The sequence below is a fragment of the Mchenga conophoros genome, linkage group LG12 (genome assembly GCF_057382185.1).
Source record: "Mchenga conophoros isolate Kocher_MC1m ecotype Shallow Benthic linkage group LG12, M_conophoros_male_GT1.1, whole genome shotgun sequence".
Lineage (NCBI taxonomy): Eukaryota > Metazoa > Chordata > Actinopteri > Cichliformes > Cichlidae > Mchenga > Mchenga conophoros.
In genome coordinates, this window is record NC_140537.1 from 34,597,719 (window position 1) to 34,616,695 (window position 18,977).

The window sequence follows — 18,977 nt, forward strand, 5'->3', positions numbered from 1 at the left end:
GATGTGGGTACACTCTTTAAAAAAAAAAAAAATCACAGCACAGGGCAGCTGGAAATCATTACTGTATTTTCCCAAGGATAATACAGCCTTTCCAATTTCTATAGAGACAGATAATCCAGTATGTAACATTTGACTGAAGAATTCCACCTTATAACAAGTCAGTGAGTTTAAATATATCGGAACTACTGTGAGTAGAGATAGAAGATCATTGCACAAAATGAAGATTTAGATTGCAATTGCAAAGAAAGCATTCGCTAACTTAGCAGAGACTTTATTCAATCGACAAATTTCTTTCTAGATGTCTGAATTATACCGATCATCACGTGCTGTATGAAAGAAGAGCATGGACAACAAACAAGAGAACTGCAGATACCATCCATGTATTATCGATATAATGAGAATATCACACTGAAAATTCTACTTTTTTTTACTCTTAGTTTGGTACATGAATACAGGCCCACTGTCTTTGTGATTGACAGCCAGTCAGAAGAAAACTGGCTTAAAAGTGATGTGGGCGGAGCTAAAACAGTTTGATTCAATAAGAAAAAGAAAGAAATTAGTTTATGCAGTTAATCATACAAAGCTAGTCTAGCAGAGTCCAAGAATGTAAATGAGAAGCTGTAAATGAACAGGATAGGTCTATTTGAAGTCTTTTAAGCCCCCATAAATGTGTCCAGTCCAGCAGAGACAATGCACGCTTTTAATGTTCATCCATTTACACGGTTAACTGTGCTTTGTCCATCGTCCATCCATTTGTAAATACATCCATTCATCCGTCCAGCTGCCCACACTGTGAATCAGAGAATCCTTCCAAAATGGCCTTAAATCCACCCACATACACTCCACATGCCTCCACCCACAATCTGCATATTAACACTATTAGCATAATTAGAAAAGAGTAAATAATTATTTATATTTAGCTCTACAGGCTGTTAGTAAACACACTGCCTGATGTGGACGTAATGGAAACGCACATTCTTAAAATATATTTCTTCAGGAGGAATATAGGTTAATCTAATTATCTTGAAACCAAAGAGTGATTCCTCTTTCCAGGCCTGTTTCAAAATAAAGTTAAAAAGACACATGCTAACAGATTAGCCACCTTTGGCTCCTGCATCCTCCTGAGGCTAGAGCAAACAAAAGTAGGGGGTCAATGGATGAGTAATGGGAGGAAAAAGGGATATCTGCTACTGAGACCAGTCATGGAGGCTATTTCAGGCCAGGGCCTGTTTAACAAAGAGTCCTTATTCAGTTCAAAAAGGCCATTTATAAAAACAATGGTCAAGGTCTGGAGCCAGACTCTGGAGAGTGAAGGACTGAAAGTGCTTGTATATGTCAAATAAGCCACCTGAAGAATGGCAGCGGTACAAACAGCTAATATTACTCCAGCTATTATTGTCCTGGATCGGACAGAGGAAGTTAGGGTTGTGTAAAAGATGACGGCAGAGCTATATTTTAAAACTAAAGTGGATTTTTGCAAAAAAATATGGGAGGAAAAATCAAAGCTGGAGCTTCAACAAAAGCCATCATCCAACAGCCAGCTGCAGATCTGATCCTATTCATAACTTTTACCATTGCTTTTTGAGCTACTTGCAGTCAGACTGGGTGTTTTATGCTACGGCGGTTAAGAAAAAATACTATTAGTACAAATTTGATGAAATTAGAAATGAAGACGTGGCATTGAGATCCCAAATGTTAGCACATACCAACTTAACTTATTATCAGATTGTCAAGGACCCTCACTGCTCATTTTCTGGATAAAAACAAGCTGGATAATCAATGATTTTTCCATCACTGTTGCACATCTCAGGGTGTGATATAAGGCCATTTTGTCAGGGAGGATTCATATGTAGTTGTTGTTTCAGACTTTACCGTGTCCATGCTGGGCACAATGTTTATAGAGACAACAGCCAGTGAGCCTGAGCAGCAGGCAGGTTATCTTAGAGATATGAGACATGTGCAAAACCACCACCCACTGACCAATAAATTATCTGGATAAAAGTGGTTCAAGTGTCGTCATTCCTAGAAGATCCCTCTGATGTCAATGCACAGACAATAAGAGAAGATTTAATTTCAAGAGACCATCTAAATCCTTTGGTTTAGATTCTTAGGGGAAAAATTATTCCTTCCAGTTTTTCCCTCCAATACATTTTATTTATAGATATATTTAGCGTTTCTATGAGATACATGGAGATGTAGTCCTTAAGTAGGGCACCTATGTCAGCTCATAGTCAATGAAAAAACAAAGAGTTGATTCATCGTCAGCTTCTTGCAACCAGTAATCATGACTGATGATGTTAGGGGTGGGTGAAGCCAGATAGGGAACATATTTCCTGGATATGTTGGACTTGTTTCAGAGGACAAGCCCCAGAGAATGGTTTGCATTTGAAATTTTCACTTTTCTGCTGGTTTGCATCTTTCTAAAAAACTGTCAAGGCAGCATTTGTTCATACCAGCTGTATTTGTCCATGTTAGGAAGGCTTGTCTTCAATGCACAGGAACAAATACCATCCAATTGTTCTTTTCTGTTTCTAAAATCACAATTGCACTCTCCTTGGAGTCCCAGGGCTGAAGAGGCTCAACTGTATTCATATAAATAGGTGCAGGCAGAGCAGCTGGGTTTCTTCTGCATTGCCAGCAGCCTTTTGCTTACACTGCTTTTTGCAGTTTTGACTGCAGTCCTGTTTTACACTCAGTTTTATTAGTTTGGTTTATTAACATACCTGCTGAAACCTGTATAAGACAGCACATTTTATGGTTGGTTTAAACCATTTTCTCCCCCTCTCTCTCCTTGCTTTTTCTGCTGAAGCTACAATCTCACACTAACATGGCTCCATAGTGTATTGGTTTACCCAATAAGCTTCCCAGTTTGAGCCCAGATGGAGAGATCTATCCCTGGTAGGGTTATGTCCAGAAGGGCATTGTTGGGTGTAAAAAACAAACAACAAAAAAAGACAAATCTATCAAATCTTGTGAATCACACTGCTGCAGTGACCCATGGTGAATATGGGAGGAAGTGAAACAAGTTTCTTTCTTTTTCTCCTTTCATAAACCTTCCCTCCTAAAACATTTTTAAAGTGCAGCAAAGTTTTGTAGCATGTCATATGCTGAGTTCCTTTGAGCCACAGATTTGGGGACTCCAACAGAAAGGGCTGAAACTAAAGACAACTGGTCTCTTTTTGTGCCACGATTTTCTAATAGATCCTGAACTGCAGATAAGTGACATCTCTAGGACTTTACAGTCTTTCCTTACATTGTTCTGCAGGCACTGGTTGTCAAAGGCAGCACCTAAATGAAGAACCAAAATATACCATGCATCTGAAAGAACTGAAACTTGTTGCCGTGCCTGTGCCATTTCTAATTGGCTGATTATGAAAATTAAATAGGCAGCCGACAGGTATCGACAGGCCAAGCGGAATGCAGCTCGGGCAGTGGCTGAAGCAAAAACTCGGGTGTGGGAGGAGTTCGGAGAGGCCATGGAAAAAGACTTTCAGACTGCCTCGAAGAGATTCTGGCAAACCGTCAGACGTCTCAGGAGGGGAAAGCGGTGCTCTACCTGCACTGTGTATAGTGCTGGCGGAGCGCTGCTGACGTCGACTGAGAAAATTGTCAGGCGGTGGAAGGAATACTTCGAGGACCTCCTTAATCCCACTGACATGTCTTCCGAGGAGGAAGCAGAGTCTGGGGATGAGGGGAATGACCCGCCAATTTCCGGGGGCGAGGTCAATGAGGCAGTTAAACAGCTCCTTGGTGGCAGAGCCCCTGGTGTTGATGAGGTCCGCCCCGAGTTCCTGAAGGCTCTGGACGTTGTAGGGCTGTCCTGGTTGACACGCCTCTGCAATGTTGCGTGGAGATCAGGGGCAGTACCTGTGGACTGGCAGACCGGGGTGGTGGTCCCCATCTTTAAGAAAGGGGACCGGAGGGTGTGTTCCAACTACAGGGGGATCACACTCCTCAGCCTCCCTGGGAAAGTCTATGCCAGGGTGCTGGAAAGGAGAGTTCGTCCGCTAGTCGAACCTCGGATACAGGAGGAACAATGCGGTTTTCGTCCTGGTCGCAGAACACTGGACCAGCTCTTTATCCTCTCCAGGATACTCGAGGGTGCATGGGAGTTTGCCCAACCAGTCTACATGTGTTTTGTGGACTTGGAGAAGGCATTCGACCGTGTCCCTCGGGGTGTCCTGTGGGAGGTGTTGCGGGAGTATGGGGTGTCTGGCCCATTGCTACGGGCCATTCGATCCCTATACAACCGTTGCAAGAGCTTGGTTCGCATTGCCGGCAATAAGTCGGACTCGTTCCCGGTGGGTGATGGGCTCCGCCAGGGCTGCCCTTTGTCTCCGGTTCTGTTCATAATTTATATGGACAGGATTTCTAGGCGCAGCCAAGTGGCGGAGGGCTTTCGCTTTGGTGGCCTCAGAATCTCATCTCTGATTTTTGCGGATGATGTGGTTCTGTTGGCTCCATCGGGTGAGGGCCTCCAGCTCGCACTGGAACGGTTCGCAGCCGAGTGTGAAGCAGCAGGAATGAGGATCACCACCTCCAAATCTGAGGCCATGGTTCTCAGCCGGAAAAGGGTGGAGTGCCCACTCCGGGTCGGGGATGAGTTCCTGCCCCAAGTGGAGGAGTTCAAGTATCTCGGGGTCTTGTTCGCGAGTGATGGGAGAAGGGAGCCGGAGATCGACAGACGGATTGGGGCTGCAGCTGCAGTAATGCAGACGCTGCACTGGTCCGTCGTGGTGAAGAGGGAGCTGAGTGTAAAAGCGAAGCTCTCAATTTACCGGTCGATCTACGTCCCTACCCTCACCTATGGCCACGAGCTGTGGGTAGTGACCGAAAGAACGAGATCGCGGATACAAGCAGCAGAAATGAGCCTTCTCCGAAGGGTGGCTGGCCTCTCCCTTAGAGATAGGGTGAGAAGTTCGGCCATCCGGGAGGGGCTCAGAGTAGAGCAGCTGCTGCTCCACATCGAAAGGAGCCAGCTGAGGTGGTTCGGGCATCTGACAAGGATGCCCCCTGGGCGCCTCCTGGGTGAGGTGTTCCAGGCATGTCCCACCGGGAGGAGGCCCCGGGGCAGACCCAGGACACGCTGGAGAGATTATATCTCTCGGCTGGCCTGGGAACGCCTTGGTGTTCCCCCGGATAAGCTGGAGGAGGTGGCTGGGGAGAGGGAGGTCTGGGCCTCTTTGCTTAGGCTGCTGCCCCCGCGACCCGGCCTCAGATAAAGCGGATGAAGATGGATGGATGGATGGATGGATGAAAATTAAATAGAAGAATAGACTAAAAACTTACATGAAAAAAAAACAGTTCAGTGAGATCTTCTGTTTTATTAGAAATGTATAATATAAACATTAAAGTGCCCTCACCACTATCAACACATTCAGATGTGGCTCTGTAAAATTATGGCGTGTCATTACTCATAAAGCGGGATTACGGCTGATGTATGACCACCTTCTGCTATCACCCCGAAACCGTGTCACTGTATAACAAATGAAGCGTCTTATCTTTATGTGAAGATGTATGTACTTATTTTGGACTGTTAGAGGTGTTTTCTCTTTCCCAAGCCAGAGCAGCTGCTCCAACTCTTGTGTGTGTTCTGCAAAACTGCTGATTTCAACACAGTTTTCACACCAAACAGCTCTTCCCATTTATCATCTATTCAAAACAAATAAACAGGTTGAACAAGGGAAGACGCAAAAGATAGCGATCAAAGATAAAACAGCAAAGGTTTAAAGAAATAGCTTTATTCTTTTTTCTAGAATCTAAAATCAGATGAGTGAGTCTAAACTAATGTCTTGGTACTGAAATTTAACAGTTTGGGGGATAAAAAGCTCATTTGTTGGCTGAGATTAGGCGACAGGACTGAAACCACTTTACAGCAAATACACAGCCAGCAGCTGATTCACTTAGCACCTCATTAAAGGCGTGAATACAGGAAAGAGACAGTTTGACTCCCTTCAGATGTGAAAAGAATCAGCAGATTGAACCTCAAAGTTCAATATACTTCTTCCCACTCCCTTTCAACATGTAAATTAATCAGAATGTTTTTTTGTATGTAATTTGTATAGTATATTTTTTTTTCTCTCATTTCTTTTCTAAATGTACTTGTATATTGTTCACATGTTGAAATAAATTACCAATCAATCAATCAATCAATCAATATGTCACAATCTATTAGTATAAACAACAATTCACTCTTTATGTACAGGGCCCATGAATGTGAGGGCTTAGAAGGACATAGCAAGCATAACATGCAACAGTGACTGCACTATCAAAAAGAAAATGCCAGATATTTTAATCAACATAAAAGCAGCAGTACAAAATCTCTTTGTAACGGTCATACCGCATATTAAAGATGGATGTGAGCGTTGTGACATCACCCTGAAGGCTCAATAGCTGCTACCATGCTTTTTAATCTTTTAAGAGACCAGTGGCATCCAAATGGACTACATTGTAACATTTTAAAGGGTCCAGCTTTGGTTAAGAAGTGCCAGATGTGTAAACTTTCGTGTACAGCATTCACTGACCTTAGATAGATAAGGATAAGATGTGTTGCTGTCAAAACTTAATTATCAAGATGGTGTATTAAAAAAAAAAACCCAAAAAAAAACCCCACATAGACACATACACATTAAAAAAGGGTGAAGAAGATGTGAAAAAGCTGGAGTCCCCAAAGTCCTGAAACTAGCAGATTTGGTAGCAGAATAATGCCACGTTTAAGATAATAAAAAGCACTTTCAGTCAGCAAAACTGGAGCACAGACCCCTTAGACATGCTGTTAGTACAGTTAACCACAAGCCACGATAATTACCCATTCAACACATTCAACAAGAATCACCAGTTCAAATCCATCACTATCTGACTAGTATGGCATCAAGTACCTACAGGGAGTGCAGAATTATTAGGCAAATGAGTATTTTGTCCACATCATCCTCTTCATGCATGTTGTCTTACTCCAAGCTGTATAGGCTCGAAAGCCTACTACCAATTAAGCATATTAGGTGATGTGCATCTCTGTAATGAGAAGGGGTGTGGTCTAATGACATCAACACCCTATATCAGGTGTGCATAATTATTAGGCAACGTCCTTTCCTTTGGCAAAATGGATCAAAAGAAGGACTTGACAGGCTCAGAAAAGTCAAAAATAGTGAGATATCTTGCAGAGGGATGCAGCAGTCTCAAAATTGCAAAGCTTCTGAAGCGTGATCATCGAACAATCAAGCGTTTCATTCAAAATAGTCAACAGGGTCGCAAGAAGCGTGTGGAAAAACCAAGGCGCAAAATAACTGCCCATGAACTGAGAAAAGTCAAGCGTGCAGCTGCCAAGATGCCACTTGCCACCAGTTTGGCCATATTTCAGAGCTGCAACATCACTGGAGTGCCCAAAAGCACAAGGTGTGCAATACTCAGAGACATGGCCATGGTAAGAAAGGCTGAAAGACGACCACCACTGAACAAGACACACAAGCTGAAACATCAAGACTGGGCCAAGAAATATCTCAAGACTGGTTTTTCTAAGGTTTTATGGACTGATGAAATGAGAGTGAGTCTTGATGGGCCAGATGGATGGGCCCGTGGCTGGATTGGTAATGGGCAGAGAGCTCCAGTCCGACTCAGACGCCAGCAAGGTGGAGGTGGAGTACTGGTTTGGGCTGGTATCATCAAAGATGAGCTTGTGGGGCCTTTTCGGGTTGAGGATGGAGTCAAGCTCAACTCCCAGTCCTACTGCCAGTTTCTGGAAGACACCTTCTTCAAGCAGTGGTACAGGAAGAAGTCTGCATCCTTCAAGAAAAACATGATTTTCATGCAGGACAATGCTCCATCACACGCGTCCAAGTACTCCACAGCGTGGCTGGCAAGAAAGGGTATAAAAGAAGAAAAACTAATGACATGGCCTCCTTGTTCACCTGATCTGAACCCCATTGAGAACCTGTGGTCCATCATCAAATGTGAGATTTACAAGGAGGGAAAACAGTACACCTCTCTGAACAGTGTCTGGGAGGCTGTGGTTGCTGCTGCACGCAATGTTGATGGTGAACAGATCAAAACACTGACAGAATCCATGGATGGCAGGCTTTTGAGTGTCCTTGCAAAGAAAGGTGGCTATATTGGTCGCTGATTTGTTTTTGTTTTGTTTTTGAATGTCAGAAATGTATATTTGTGAATGTGGAGATGTTATATTGGTTTCACTGGTAAAAATTAATGATTGAAATGGGTATATATTTGTTTTTTGTTAAGTTGCCTAATAATTATGCACAGTAATAGTCACCTGCACACACAGATAACCCCCTAAAATAGCTAAAACTAAAAACAAACTAAAAACTACTTCCACAAACATTCAGCTTTGATATTAATGAGTTTTTTGGGTTCATTGAGAACATGGTTGTTGTTCAATAATAACATTATTCCTCAAAAATACAACTTGCCTAATAATTCTGCACTCCCTGTAGATGTAGAAAAGCATGCTTGTGTGAATGGGTGTGAATGAGGAATGTTGTTTAAAACACTTTAAATGCTCCAGTAGGGAAGAAAAGTCCAGTCCAAAAGAACCAGTCCAGTCCAAATCATATAAAAAGGCACCAACAACACAAAAATAGTCAAGTGTTCCATTTTTGTGACATGAATTTGCTTAGTGAAGCCCAGCAGACTGCCTATATGGGCGCACCTGTCAGTAAGCTTGATAAAAGTTAAACTGGTCAGTTATATAAAAATGTACCCTCTGTGCAGTAGACAGTTTCTTTACATGCAGAATGAAATCAGGAGTACAGAGTGAAATGGCAATACTGAAAAACATAAACCCCAATAACACGATGACTTTCCTTTAACCCAAAAAACCAGCTGTTGTTTTTAGTCTCATCTGTGTATAAATGAAAATACACACTCAGGCTCCCCACCTTACTGCAGTTAGTGAACCTTAGCGGAGATAGGAAAAATATGTCAAATCTACTCAGGGCTGTTTCTCTCCCATCCTGGAACAAAACTCTCCATCTTTCCATATAATTTGATGAATGTGAACACATTCCTGGCAGGAGAAAATCTTTGTCTGAGCCCGATTAGAGTTATTCCTGCCCTATAAAGGCAAAAAGCAGCATAAAGAGAGAGAATGTAAGAAAAATGGCAGCCAAGCAGCCAAACGACTTGACAGATTTGAGAAAATGCAGTAATTTATTGACTTAGTGAAGTTTTCCTTCACCGAACACAAGCTGACAAACTGATTAAGTTTCATTTTCCGGACAAATGAGTAAAGTTGTTGCATTTTTGTTTTGCTTTGTAAGGCAGACAGTACATGAACACTGTTAGTAGGTCAGTTAGTGAGGGCTTCCCTGCTCTGTAAATTGAAAACACTCCTTTCATAGTTCTCCGTTTTCACAGGCTTGCATGGAAGTCATCTTTACAGGTCTGAAACCACTGTACTGTCCATCTGGGCTCGGGTACTCCCTCCTGATTCTCCACACGCAGCAGCTAGGAATGGCAGGATGGGTGTCATTGGGTGGGACCCCAAACCGCCAGCTGATGTACTCTCTGTAGGCACAGTGACGCAGGGCGGCAGTCTGAAGCTTTTTCACTGAAGGAGACAGGGGATCCTGGTACAGGAGCACTGCTTCCAGCAGGGAGCGCCGCAGCACCAGCTGCCCAAACAGAGGAGACGAGGTGATGCAGGTGCCCTCGGTCCGCCTGCAGCACAACTCCTCCTCTGGGAGGGAGGAAGGAGCACAGGAGTCACACATACACCAGGCTGGACGATGGGGTTTGGCATTTGGATCGGTTTTCTTGCCAAGGGAAGGCTGAACATCATCATTGGTGTCATCACTTGGCTGTAGGAGGCAGAGAATGGCTCTCAAGTGTCCTGGATCCTCCTGCAGAGATGAGAGCATCATTTTAAAAATCTGTCTCTACAGCAAGAAATAATGTTGCATGACATCACACACAAAAAAAACACACAATTAGGTTTTGTCATCATTTTTTTTTGTTTTATTTTTTTAAATTGTGCTTATTCCGGTCCCTCAAAAAGGACCGATTTGCCTTAGGAGATAGTACCAAGTTCCTGGGATCACCTAAAACCCCTAAAACACAATAAGGTAGTGATTCATGGAGAACTCTGGATGCCTCAAACAAGAGGAATTCTTGGAATGTCCAAGTGAGAGAACTCGAGGCCGACCCAGGACACGTGAGAGGGATTGTGTCTCTCAGCTGGCATGCAAACATGTCTCCCAACAGAAGAACTGGTGAAGGAGGAGGTCAGGGTATCTCTGCGGATGGATGGAACTTCTTTTTGATGAAGATGCTCAAAACTTTCCTTATATTTACATCATGTGTCTATCAGATATAATTCAATTCACAATAGAATTTTCAGCGGTAGGGTATGAATTACGACCTCTTTGTGTTTTGGGAGTAGAAAAGACCTGCTGTGAGTGAAGAATGTGCTACAGGTGAGCACAAATATTATTCTCATCTCGCTGCCATTTATAATCTGGGTTTGCTCATATGGTGTATTTAAAAGCAGTTGAATTAGCCATTAGCATCTCCCGTTTCTTTCTGTAGGGTTGTATGTGCAGGCTACTATCAAGCATCTTTTTTTGTACATTTTCCTCATTTACACTTTGATTTCTGCACTCTGCGCTCTGTAGGTTCACCTTACGTGGCTGAACAGACATCGGTTTGATGACCTGTAAACTTTTCTTTTGTGAGCGTTTTACCAGTCGAAGGTTGTTCTCATCAATGTAGGAAACACAAAGGATGCACTGCAACACACGGTCACATGAAATAACATTAATCTATTACATTCTTTGTCACTGGTTCAGAGCTGCAGTAAACACAAAATCAAATCAAAACACCTTCACCTTCACTTGATCTTGGATTGATTCCACTTTCCTTTCAGAGTAGTTTTGACCGACCTCTGCAGAGTAACAGCTGGTTACAATCAACCAGTCGATCAGGATGGTTGTCTGGACGGAAAGACAGACTTTCACATAAATAAAGATGAGGGACACTTTCCTCCAGCAAACGTGAACTTTACACTAAATACGATAAATTACATTAGACATGTACAAAATACAATCAAGTTGTTTAAATCAAAATTAAGTCAAAAAGTTACAATTTGGACATAAAACCCACATTTATGACCAAACTTTTCTTGCCAAATTAAAAGGTTCACTTGCCATATGTAAACAAAACTAAAATTACTTAATTTCTTTTTTCTTTTTTTACTGTGGATATTTGAAAGGTAAGCTTTTAACTTTTTGAAAATTTTATAAATTTTGTAAAATTTTATTAAAAATCTGTCAAAAGACAATTTCAAAAGTTTTTAAATAAGTTCTTAAAATGTATTAAATAATAAGGTAACTATGACATTCAAAGGACAACATCATGTAAAAATGTTATAAAACTATAATTAAGGTAAAAGTATACATACAAAAATGTTTCTAATGTTAAGTCTTACGTTAAAAGACACTCTACACATGAAACTTATTTGGACTTTTTACTGTGAGCAATTAATACAATATAAGAAGATTAAAATCATGTAAATTTTATGAAATCATGGATAACTTCTCGATTTTTTAATGACATTAATAAGCTTGCTTTGATATTTATGGTTGCTCCCCTGCATCTGCAGAGGAGTTGAATATATTTTCCATGCGCTGCACTCCCACTCTGGACTTTAACACTGAGTCCCACTGTGCTCACTCCTGAAGGAGGATAAAAGCATGAATGGACATGTGTGTGGTCTCTCACCAGGGCATAGTAGGACAGCGTTGAGCCGATGTAGATGATGAGTTGAATGAAGCTAAACTTTCCCGCCTGAAAAACAAATCACATTTTCCCCTTTACATTCTCCTCTCGCCAAAAATTTGGATATACTGACGCCAGAAATTCCCCAAGAGCAAACAGGCAAGCACAAATTGAGTTACTGATAAAGTACATCTTGTATGACTTGTCAGTAATTTTATTTCACTAACAAGATACAAAACTTTTTCTCTTTCAACTGAAAAAAAAAAAAAAATGCACATAGCCCGCTAAACATAAAAGCCAAAATTCACAGATACAGAGTCTAAAAATATTACCAATCATATAAATCTGATTTGTCTGATTTGATTACATTTTGATTCTCTGTCCAACATCAGTTTGAATTTTCCAGTGTTAAACTTAGATTATTTCCTACAGCATCACACAATCAGTCCAATTTTAAGCATTTTTTAATTCAGATTCCAGCTGACTTGACATTTGCACAGTTTTAAATGGAGTCAAAGTTGCATAACAGGAGTAGGGAAGAAGTAAATACATAATTACATTAAAACAAGGGGGGGGGATGGCAAAGAAAGTAAAAGAAAAAAAAGAGGTTATGAATGAGTTTTTCGAGAATAGTTTGAAAGAGTTTTTCAAAAAATAAGTCATGTTAAAAAACTGGAGGCTTATGCAACCGATTTCTTTGAATCCAAAAATTGTTTGACATGCAAGGTCAAATGACCCAACTGTAATACATTATACAGTGAACTAATGGTTTGCAGAAAATCTGATCTCCTGGAAGTACATCTAAAATGACCACAATTTCTTCACACAAGGCAACAAAATGGCAGGAAGCAGGTTCTATTACAGCTGTGTGAAGTTCAGAATTCAGAACATATCAGAAATGACTGGTATGAAATAGAAAGGTTAACTATTAACATTTACATTTGTCAGTGATGTTGACTGTTTAACGGAGCACCTCATTGCTGTGCATTGCAGTTATCGCCTTCTAAGTGGATTCACTGCTAAAAGAGGTAATAAAGGAAGCACTGACCAACAATCAGCTCTCAGATACTTCAGGGTCACTTCACTCATTTCAGAGCCTTCCTGAGAAAAGTTCACTTTTCAGCCACAGTCCTGGAACTTTTGTCTTAATGAGGGCTTTTTGATAAATTATTAAATAGGAGGAAAATATACGGTGGCCCTGAGAGGCCAAACGGACTTCAACTTAAGAAACACCAGCAAAAAGAAAAACGCTGCAAAAGCACACAAAACACAACGGAAATAGGAAAAGGAAAAACAGATTTCCAAAAGCACAGGGGAAGTGATTCTGTGGAGACAATAACCCGACGGACCAGTTGCAGGAACCAAAATATGCTAAGAATTGCCCTGGGAGACACTTAAAAGAAGTGGAGGATCTATCGGTTTTGTGAGGAAAGAAAAGATCAGAGGTAAGTGTGTTAGCCTAACTATTAGCCTAAAAACCCGTCATCAGTATTATATGAATCATGATAAAATACATCTACCATGTTTTGGGTTCCTGCAACTGGTCCGTCGGGTAATAGTCTCCCCAGAAACACTTCCGTTGTGTTTTTTCCTATTTCTGTTTTCTTTTTTTGTATATCCATTGTCGTTTTTCCTTTTTTCCCCCCTATGTCCATTGTGTTTTGTGCACTTTTACAGCGTTTTTCTTTTTGCTGGTGTTTTGTTAAGTTGCAGTCCGTTTGGCCTCTCAGGGCCACTGAAAATATATCATAAACTCACATTTTTCCCACTGGGAACCCATCAGCTGATCTAAACCAAACATTTCCCAAATTAGCATGCCAGTGTGGCTACAGTATGCAAGGACTATAGCAGTGCAGTGATTAAAACCGCTGCCTTGCAGGAAGCAGGTTGCTGGTTCAAATATCCTGGTTGGCTTGGGCCTTTCTGTGTGGAGGTGTGTACAGTGTGCTCCCTGTGCCTGCGTGGGTTTCCTCCCACAGTCCACAGGCATGCATGCTCGATTAACTGGTGGTGCTAAATTGGCTGTAGGTGTCAGGTAGTAGTGTTTTAGGTGAATACTGTGAGTGTTTTGTTCTAATATGATTTGTAATCTGAAGTTCTTTGACATTACCATGATCGATATCATGGTTTGGGTTTTTTTTTTTTAATGGTTTCTTGCTCATTTAATGAGAGTCATGCTAATATGCAGTAAAAAAACAACAAAAAAACAACAAAACAAAACAAAAAAACAACAGCAGCAGGAGCAGATTGATTTCTCCCAAAACAATCATCTCAAGGGGGGAATAATTAAACTATTCTGAAAACATGACAACAAAAGAGAAATTTTCAGTTTTGTTGTGGTGTCTTATATTAATATTGTATTTTTTTACTCCTCTGGGCCACAGTAGTACATTGTTAGATCGATTCAATGGCTCAATACTGTGATTTTCTAACGAACAGCAGTCTTACTCATTGATGAATTAATTGTTCTGCATTAGCAGTCAGCTTTACTTTAACCCTTTAACAGAGGGACGAAACAATAAGGAAATAAAAACCTCACCTGTCCGAATACCATGACATCAAATCTGATCCCAAATGCTTTGTAGAGTGTTCGCTCCTCCACTCCATTCACAGTGTTGTACTTTGCAAACCTGGTGAAAAAACACAGGATGTGACAGATACAATAACTTTGAAGGGCTGACGTAAATATTAAAGCAAGAGAAGGTTTGTCACCGCTTGTGTATAGCTTTAATTGTTTTCATTGTTCCTTTAGTGACTCTTGACTGTCCACTGCACACAGAGCACGATGGAGGTGACCTTTGACCTGCGCTCACCTGAAGTTGAGGCCTGGATAGAGCGTCTTGTTGCTCTCTTTTTCATCTAGTCGCTTGAAAGAGTATCTGGGAAGGCAGCGCTGCATGAGCCTGTCGAGGTTGCAGTCCCATTTGATCAGGATGCCGATGACGCCTCCCTGTGGTCAAAAGCGGGACTACAAAAGCTCAACATTTACAGAGGAAAACCCAGAACTGATTTTTTACATCAGTTCATGTTTCAGAATTTAGAGTTTTTATTGATTACTGTGCTTGTGTAATAAGGTATATTTTTCCCAACATATTAAACTTCAAACCTTCAAATAAGAGTATTTCTACTTATGTCTGAGAAAGAAAGAAAAAAAAGCAGGACAATAGCAGCAATTAAAACAAAGTGCACCCTGAAAACAGAACATAAAACAAAATTAAACTATTTCTTTATTTTTATGTCCACACACAGTTTGTTGTGGCAACGCTTCCTTTTCTTTCTTTCTTTTTCGCCCATCAGCGGTTTTTCATTTCTATTTGATGACAGAAATGGCTCACAAAGAGGAAGGATGTCCATTTTACTGACTTTAAAGTTAAAATCTCAGGATGGAGAAATATTGTGGTACCAAACCACTTGGGGATGAATTCTGCTTTCACCTGAGAGACCCGTGAACACATTAACTCACCTCCACTGACATCTCAGAGAACCTTTCCCCGGCCTCTCGGACGATGTCTCCCAGTCTGAAGATGGGGCACAGGGAGTCGTTTCCTCGGTGGCAGTTCCTCAGGTAGGCGTCGTTCATCTCTGGGAGGATGTTCCTTCTGTAAAAGAAAGAGGACTTCAATATTTAATTTAAAAATCTGAAGTTTCAGTTCCCTGGTAATGAAGAGGGTCTTTCTGAATGTTTTTTTATGCCAAATGCAAAATATTAGCATCATTAAACACAATGTGCAGTTGCAGCAACCCAGCAACAAGGAGCAAAGGTAACACAGCAGCATAGGGGTTTCTGTATGCATTTGTGCAAACAGATTTGTAAATGCATGGACTGCTGAACAGTTTTGCTCCTGCACAACAGCACAGTAAACCTGAAGTGAAACAACTGTGATCCAGTTTAAGTGATATAACATCATTGTTTTCATTGAAGATAAAGATCTGCAAGATGAACTATAAAAATAAAATAAAATAAAAAAAATCTCCTTAGCATTAAAAAGAAATTGTCACAATGATCAAGTTCCAAGAATTAAAAACTAACTCCAAAACTGCTGATGCAAAAAAAAAAAAAAAAAAAAAAAAAAAAAACCCCTGAAAAAACAAACTCATTGAAAAAATACAAAATCTCTGCATTTCTTAACTGAAGCAGCTGAAGGGGAGAAACTGAATCTGCTGTATCCGCAGGCACAGAGCAGTCTCACCTGATGTAGTTGAAAGCTGGGAATCGGATGTTGTTTTTGATGAGGACAGTGAAGTTCTCAGCTGCTGCCAGCAGAGCAGGTCTGCGTCACATGAAGCGATGATTATTAGCCAAAACGCTTTTGAGAGCAAACTAGGCCAATTAAAAACTGCTGGGAAGTCCTGTCAGCTTCTCAAAATGCTTCTTGCTCTGTATAATCCATAGATGTTAATATTTATATGAGTGGTAAATGTATGACTCTAGTATTCGAAGATTGTGTGGTGGTTTAAACTTGGTTTATTGGAGGGGGTGTGATGGCATGTATTAGTATGTTTTTCTCCTGCTTTACAGTCCAAGCTTTTGCAGAGGACTACTTGTATGATGTGTCTTCCAGCTGTTATCATAACAGAGCCAAAGAGGGTGTGGAAAGAAGGGAACAAATCATGGAAGAATAACAGCTGTGTCTCTTGCTCCCGATTGAGTTGGTATAACCACTGCACAGTCTACATGCATCTAACTAGATGTTGTACCCATGTTTTTTAGATCGAGCTCACATGATGTGGCTGTCAGTGAACTTCAAAGACTTCTGAAATGTCACATTGTGTAGAAAAAAAACATTTCTCTTACCTTGGAGGAGTCGATCTGGTTTCGATCGGACACCACGCAGAAACTTCACAGGTTTTCTTCGATAAATCAAACTTCACACACGATCCCGTTTGAATCCCTGCAAAAGGGAAGCAGTCGTATAAACCCTAAAGGATGTTTGATTCCTACAGCAGACTCAGAGCTGCACAGAACTACAACCATCTGAGCTGCAAACCAGAAATTATTAATTCCTCTGATTTCTGTGGACACAGGACGTCACTCTCATTTTGGGAACAGCACAGGGATCCAGTGGTTAGCAGAGTCACGTCACAGTGGGGCCTTTCTGTGTGGAGTTCTCCCTTCACATTGGGCCTGTGTGGGTTTCTCCCAGCTTCCTCCCACACAAAGATATGCATGTTAGATTAACCGGTGATTGTAAATTGGCCGTGGATGTGAGTTGTAATGTGGGAAGTAACCATTATATAATATAAACACATGGTTAAAGGTGCTTTGTAGTCTAAAGCACTTTGAGTGGTCAGTATAAAATGAAACATACAATATTTTTAATGCTGTGTTTTTATGTTTTGTTACTCTCGATTGTCTCACAGTTTCAGTAAAATGGTTTAGCTGCTCTACTGTTGTGTATGAACCACCTGAAGTTAGTTTTACATTTCTAATCTTTACAGAAAATCTATTTAAACTGACAAAAGCGGGATAAACTGACACCAACAACGTGTCAGTTTATCTTTTAATACTTAATGATGTCTTTATTCTTAGCTTCAAGCTTATTTATTGCTACTGAATTTCTAATTAAATACTAATTAAAAACTAAAGTTGGATCAAAAACTGCAGTTCCCATATCACTGGTGGAGGCTGACTCCAAGACTGAGTGAATCTCCATAGACTCTCATGTTAAAATGCCCAATTTTAAAGTAGAAACAAACATGTTTAAGGTGAACTGGACCCCTTCTTGTTTGCTGTCCTTCTAGCAGCTAAAAAACCTGCAGTCTGTTGGCCCTGGACATGAAACAAGGTGTATTGAAAGAAGTCACTGTACCGTGTTTCTGCTGGTCCCAGGCTCCTTTCTCACAGTCCTTATCAGTGTGACAGAATCTGCCTTTGAGAGGAACCTGAGAAATAGACAGTGCAGAAAATTGGAGTTACTCTTATTAACAACATCTTCTATTTACTGTAGTCTTTGTTAGCAATACAATATGTGATGTCATTAAAACAAGATGAACACAGATAATAATAAAAAATATAAATGATGAAAAAGCACCTGCGCACATTTCCCCTGCTTCTGATTCTTTGTCACAATTGCGTTGGTCACCACAAAGAAGGTGTTCTTCCCCTACAAAGATTTTTAAATAAATAAATAAAGGAATTTTTATTTTTAACAACCACAAAAAAAAACCTTCACAGCTCAGCACCCAGAGGATCAAGTTCCCACCTTCCAAGGCCCGCTGTAGTCCACCTCATCCCAGACCATGTTCCCGACCTCGGGCAGGGGCGCCTGAGCCACACCCTTTACCTTTGTGGTAACCGAGCTGACCACCAGGTCAAACTCCTGGTACTTCCTGTTCCATAACATCATGATACTGCAAGATAGGAAATAAATGAAATTTTTAAATGATTAGAGCTTGGGGATTATGAGTCACATTGTCTGGTTTAGAGGATAAAGACTCAAAACTGAAGGAATACGTTCAAGTTGTAGATATTTACCGGACACTGATGGTCAGCTTTTTGTAGCTTAACCAGTTTTAGGCACAAAAAAAGCTGCAATTAGCTTTTATGGTGATTAATCAAAGGCCATTTTGATATCTTCTTGTCTAATAACAGAAAGGTCATGTTTTCCTGCAGCTGTCTCTGCTACTAGCTATGCTACTAGGATGTTTGGTGGGAAGCAACAGAAATGCTCCTTTTCCAAATGGAAATCAATCAAAATGAGTTAAAAACTTGCTGGATATTAAATTTGTTCCTCCACTAATTGAAGATAATTTTAAGGATCTCAAACTGGAGTTCAGACTCAGTCAGATATTCATAAACGATCACTCGTGTCTGTTTCTCCCTGCAGACGCTTCGAGCTTTAACGGGACTTGTGAAAGTGCAGAAGTGAGAAGTGTCAGCTGAGCCGCACTGTGCGTGCGTGCGTGGGCTCAGATATTTCACATCCACTCACCAGATGAAGAGCAGAATGGCTCCGTTCAGACTCCACTTGAGTGAGCCGAGCCGGACGCTCTGGATCCGGACCAGCTTGTTGGTTTCATACTGACACAGAGCGCGCAGCCTGCAGCACGGCATGGTGATGATGGAAAGGCGCTCCGGGCTGGATTTTTAGGACTTTTTGTCTGATTTCTGTGCGGAGGAGGAATCTCTGACTCATTTCTCAACTCCTCTTCCTGTGTGGATGGTCACATGGCCACACTTCTGCAGATGCACCATGCGCTCTCACGGAGGGAATTAAACTGCAGCGCATGTCACGATATCAGGATTTGTA

General features: G+C 41.2%; 1 protein-coding gene across 2 annotated transcripts; it reads right to left on the minus strand.

Annotated features, from left to right (window-relative positions):
* Nucleotides 1-7,956: 7,956 nt before the first annotated feature.
* On the minus strand, nt 7,957-18,871 carry p2rx7 (purinergic receptor P2X, ligand-gated ion channel, 7). 2 transcript variants are annotated; one of them, XM_085295483.1, is made up of 13 exons: nt 18,660-18,871; nt 17,931-18,078; nt 17,760-17,831; nt 17,538-17,610; nt 16,523-16,619; nt 15,918-15,998; nt 15,191-15,326; nt 14,541-14,677; nt 14,267-14,357; nt 11,731-11,796; nt 10,839-10,943; nt 10,632-10,739; nt 7,960-9,854 (listed from the first exon to the last, which is right to left on the minus strand). In XM_085295483.1, the coding sequence occupies exons 1-13, from the start codon at nt 18,779-18,781 to the stop codon at nt 9,348-9,350; spliced, it is 1,743 nt and encodes a 580-aa protein (XP_085151609.1). In that variant the 5' UTR covers nt 18,782-18,871; the 3' UTR covers nt 7,960-9,347. The 2 variants fall into 2 exon arrangements, with proteins under 2 accessions (XP_085151610.1, XP_085151609.1); XM_085295484.1 differs by lacking the exon at nt 10,632-10,739 and having other exon boundaries at nt 7,957-9,854.
* Between the last annotated feature and the right edge of the window lie 106 nt (nt 18,872-18,977).

What these genes read in the sequence shown, in the direction of transcription:
- p2rx7 (XM_085295483.1), bottom strand. Translation starts at nt 18,781, where the DNA reads ATGCCGTGCTGCAGGCTGCGCGCTCTGTGTCAGTATGAAACCAACAAG. An exon ending in TCTCTGAGATGTCAGTGGAG is followed by an intron (nt 14,678 to 15,190) that starts GTGAGTTAATGT and finishes TTTTGACCACAG; the next exon opens with GGAGGCGTCATCGGCATCCT. An exon ending in TGTCTGTTCAGCCACGTAAG is followed by an intron (nt 9,855 to 10,631) that starts GTGAACCTACAG and finishes TCATCTCTGCAG; the next exon opens with GAGGATCCAGGACACTTGAG.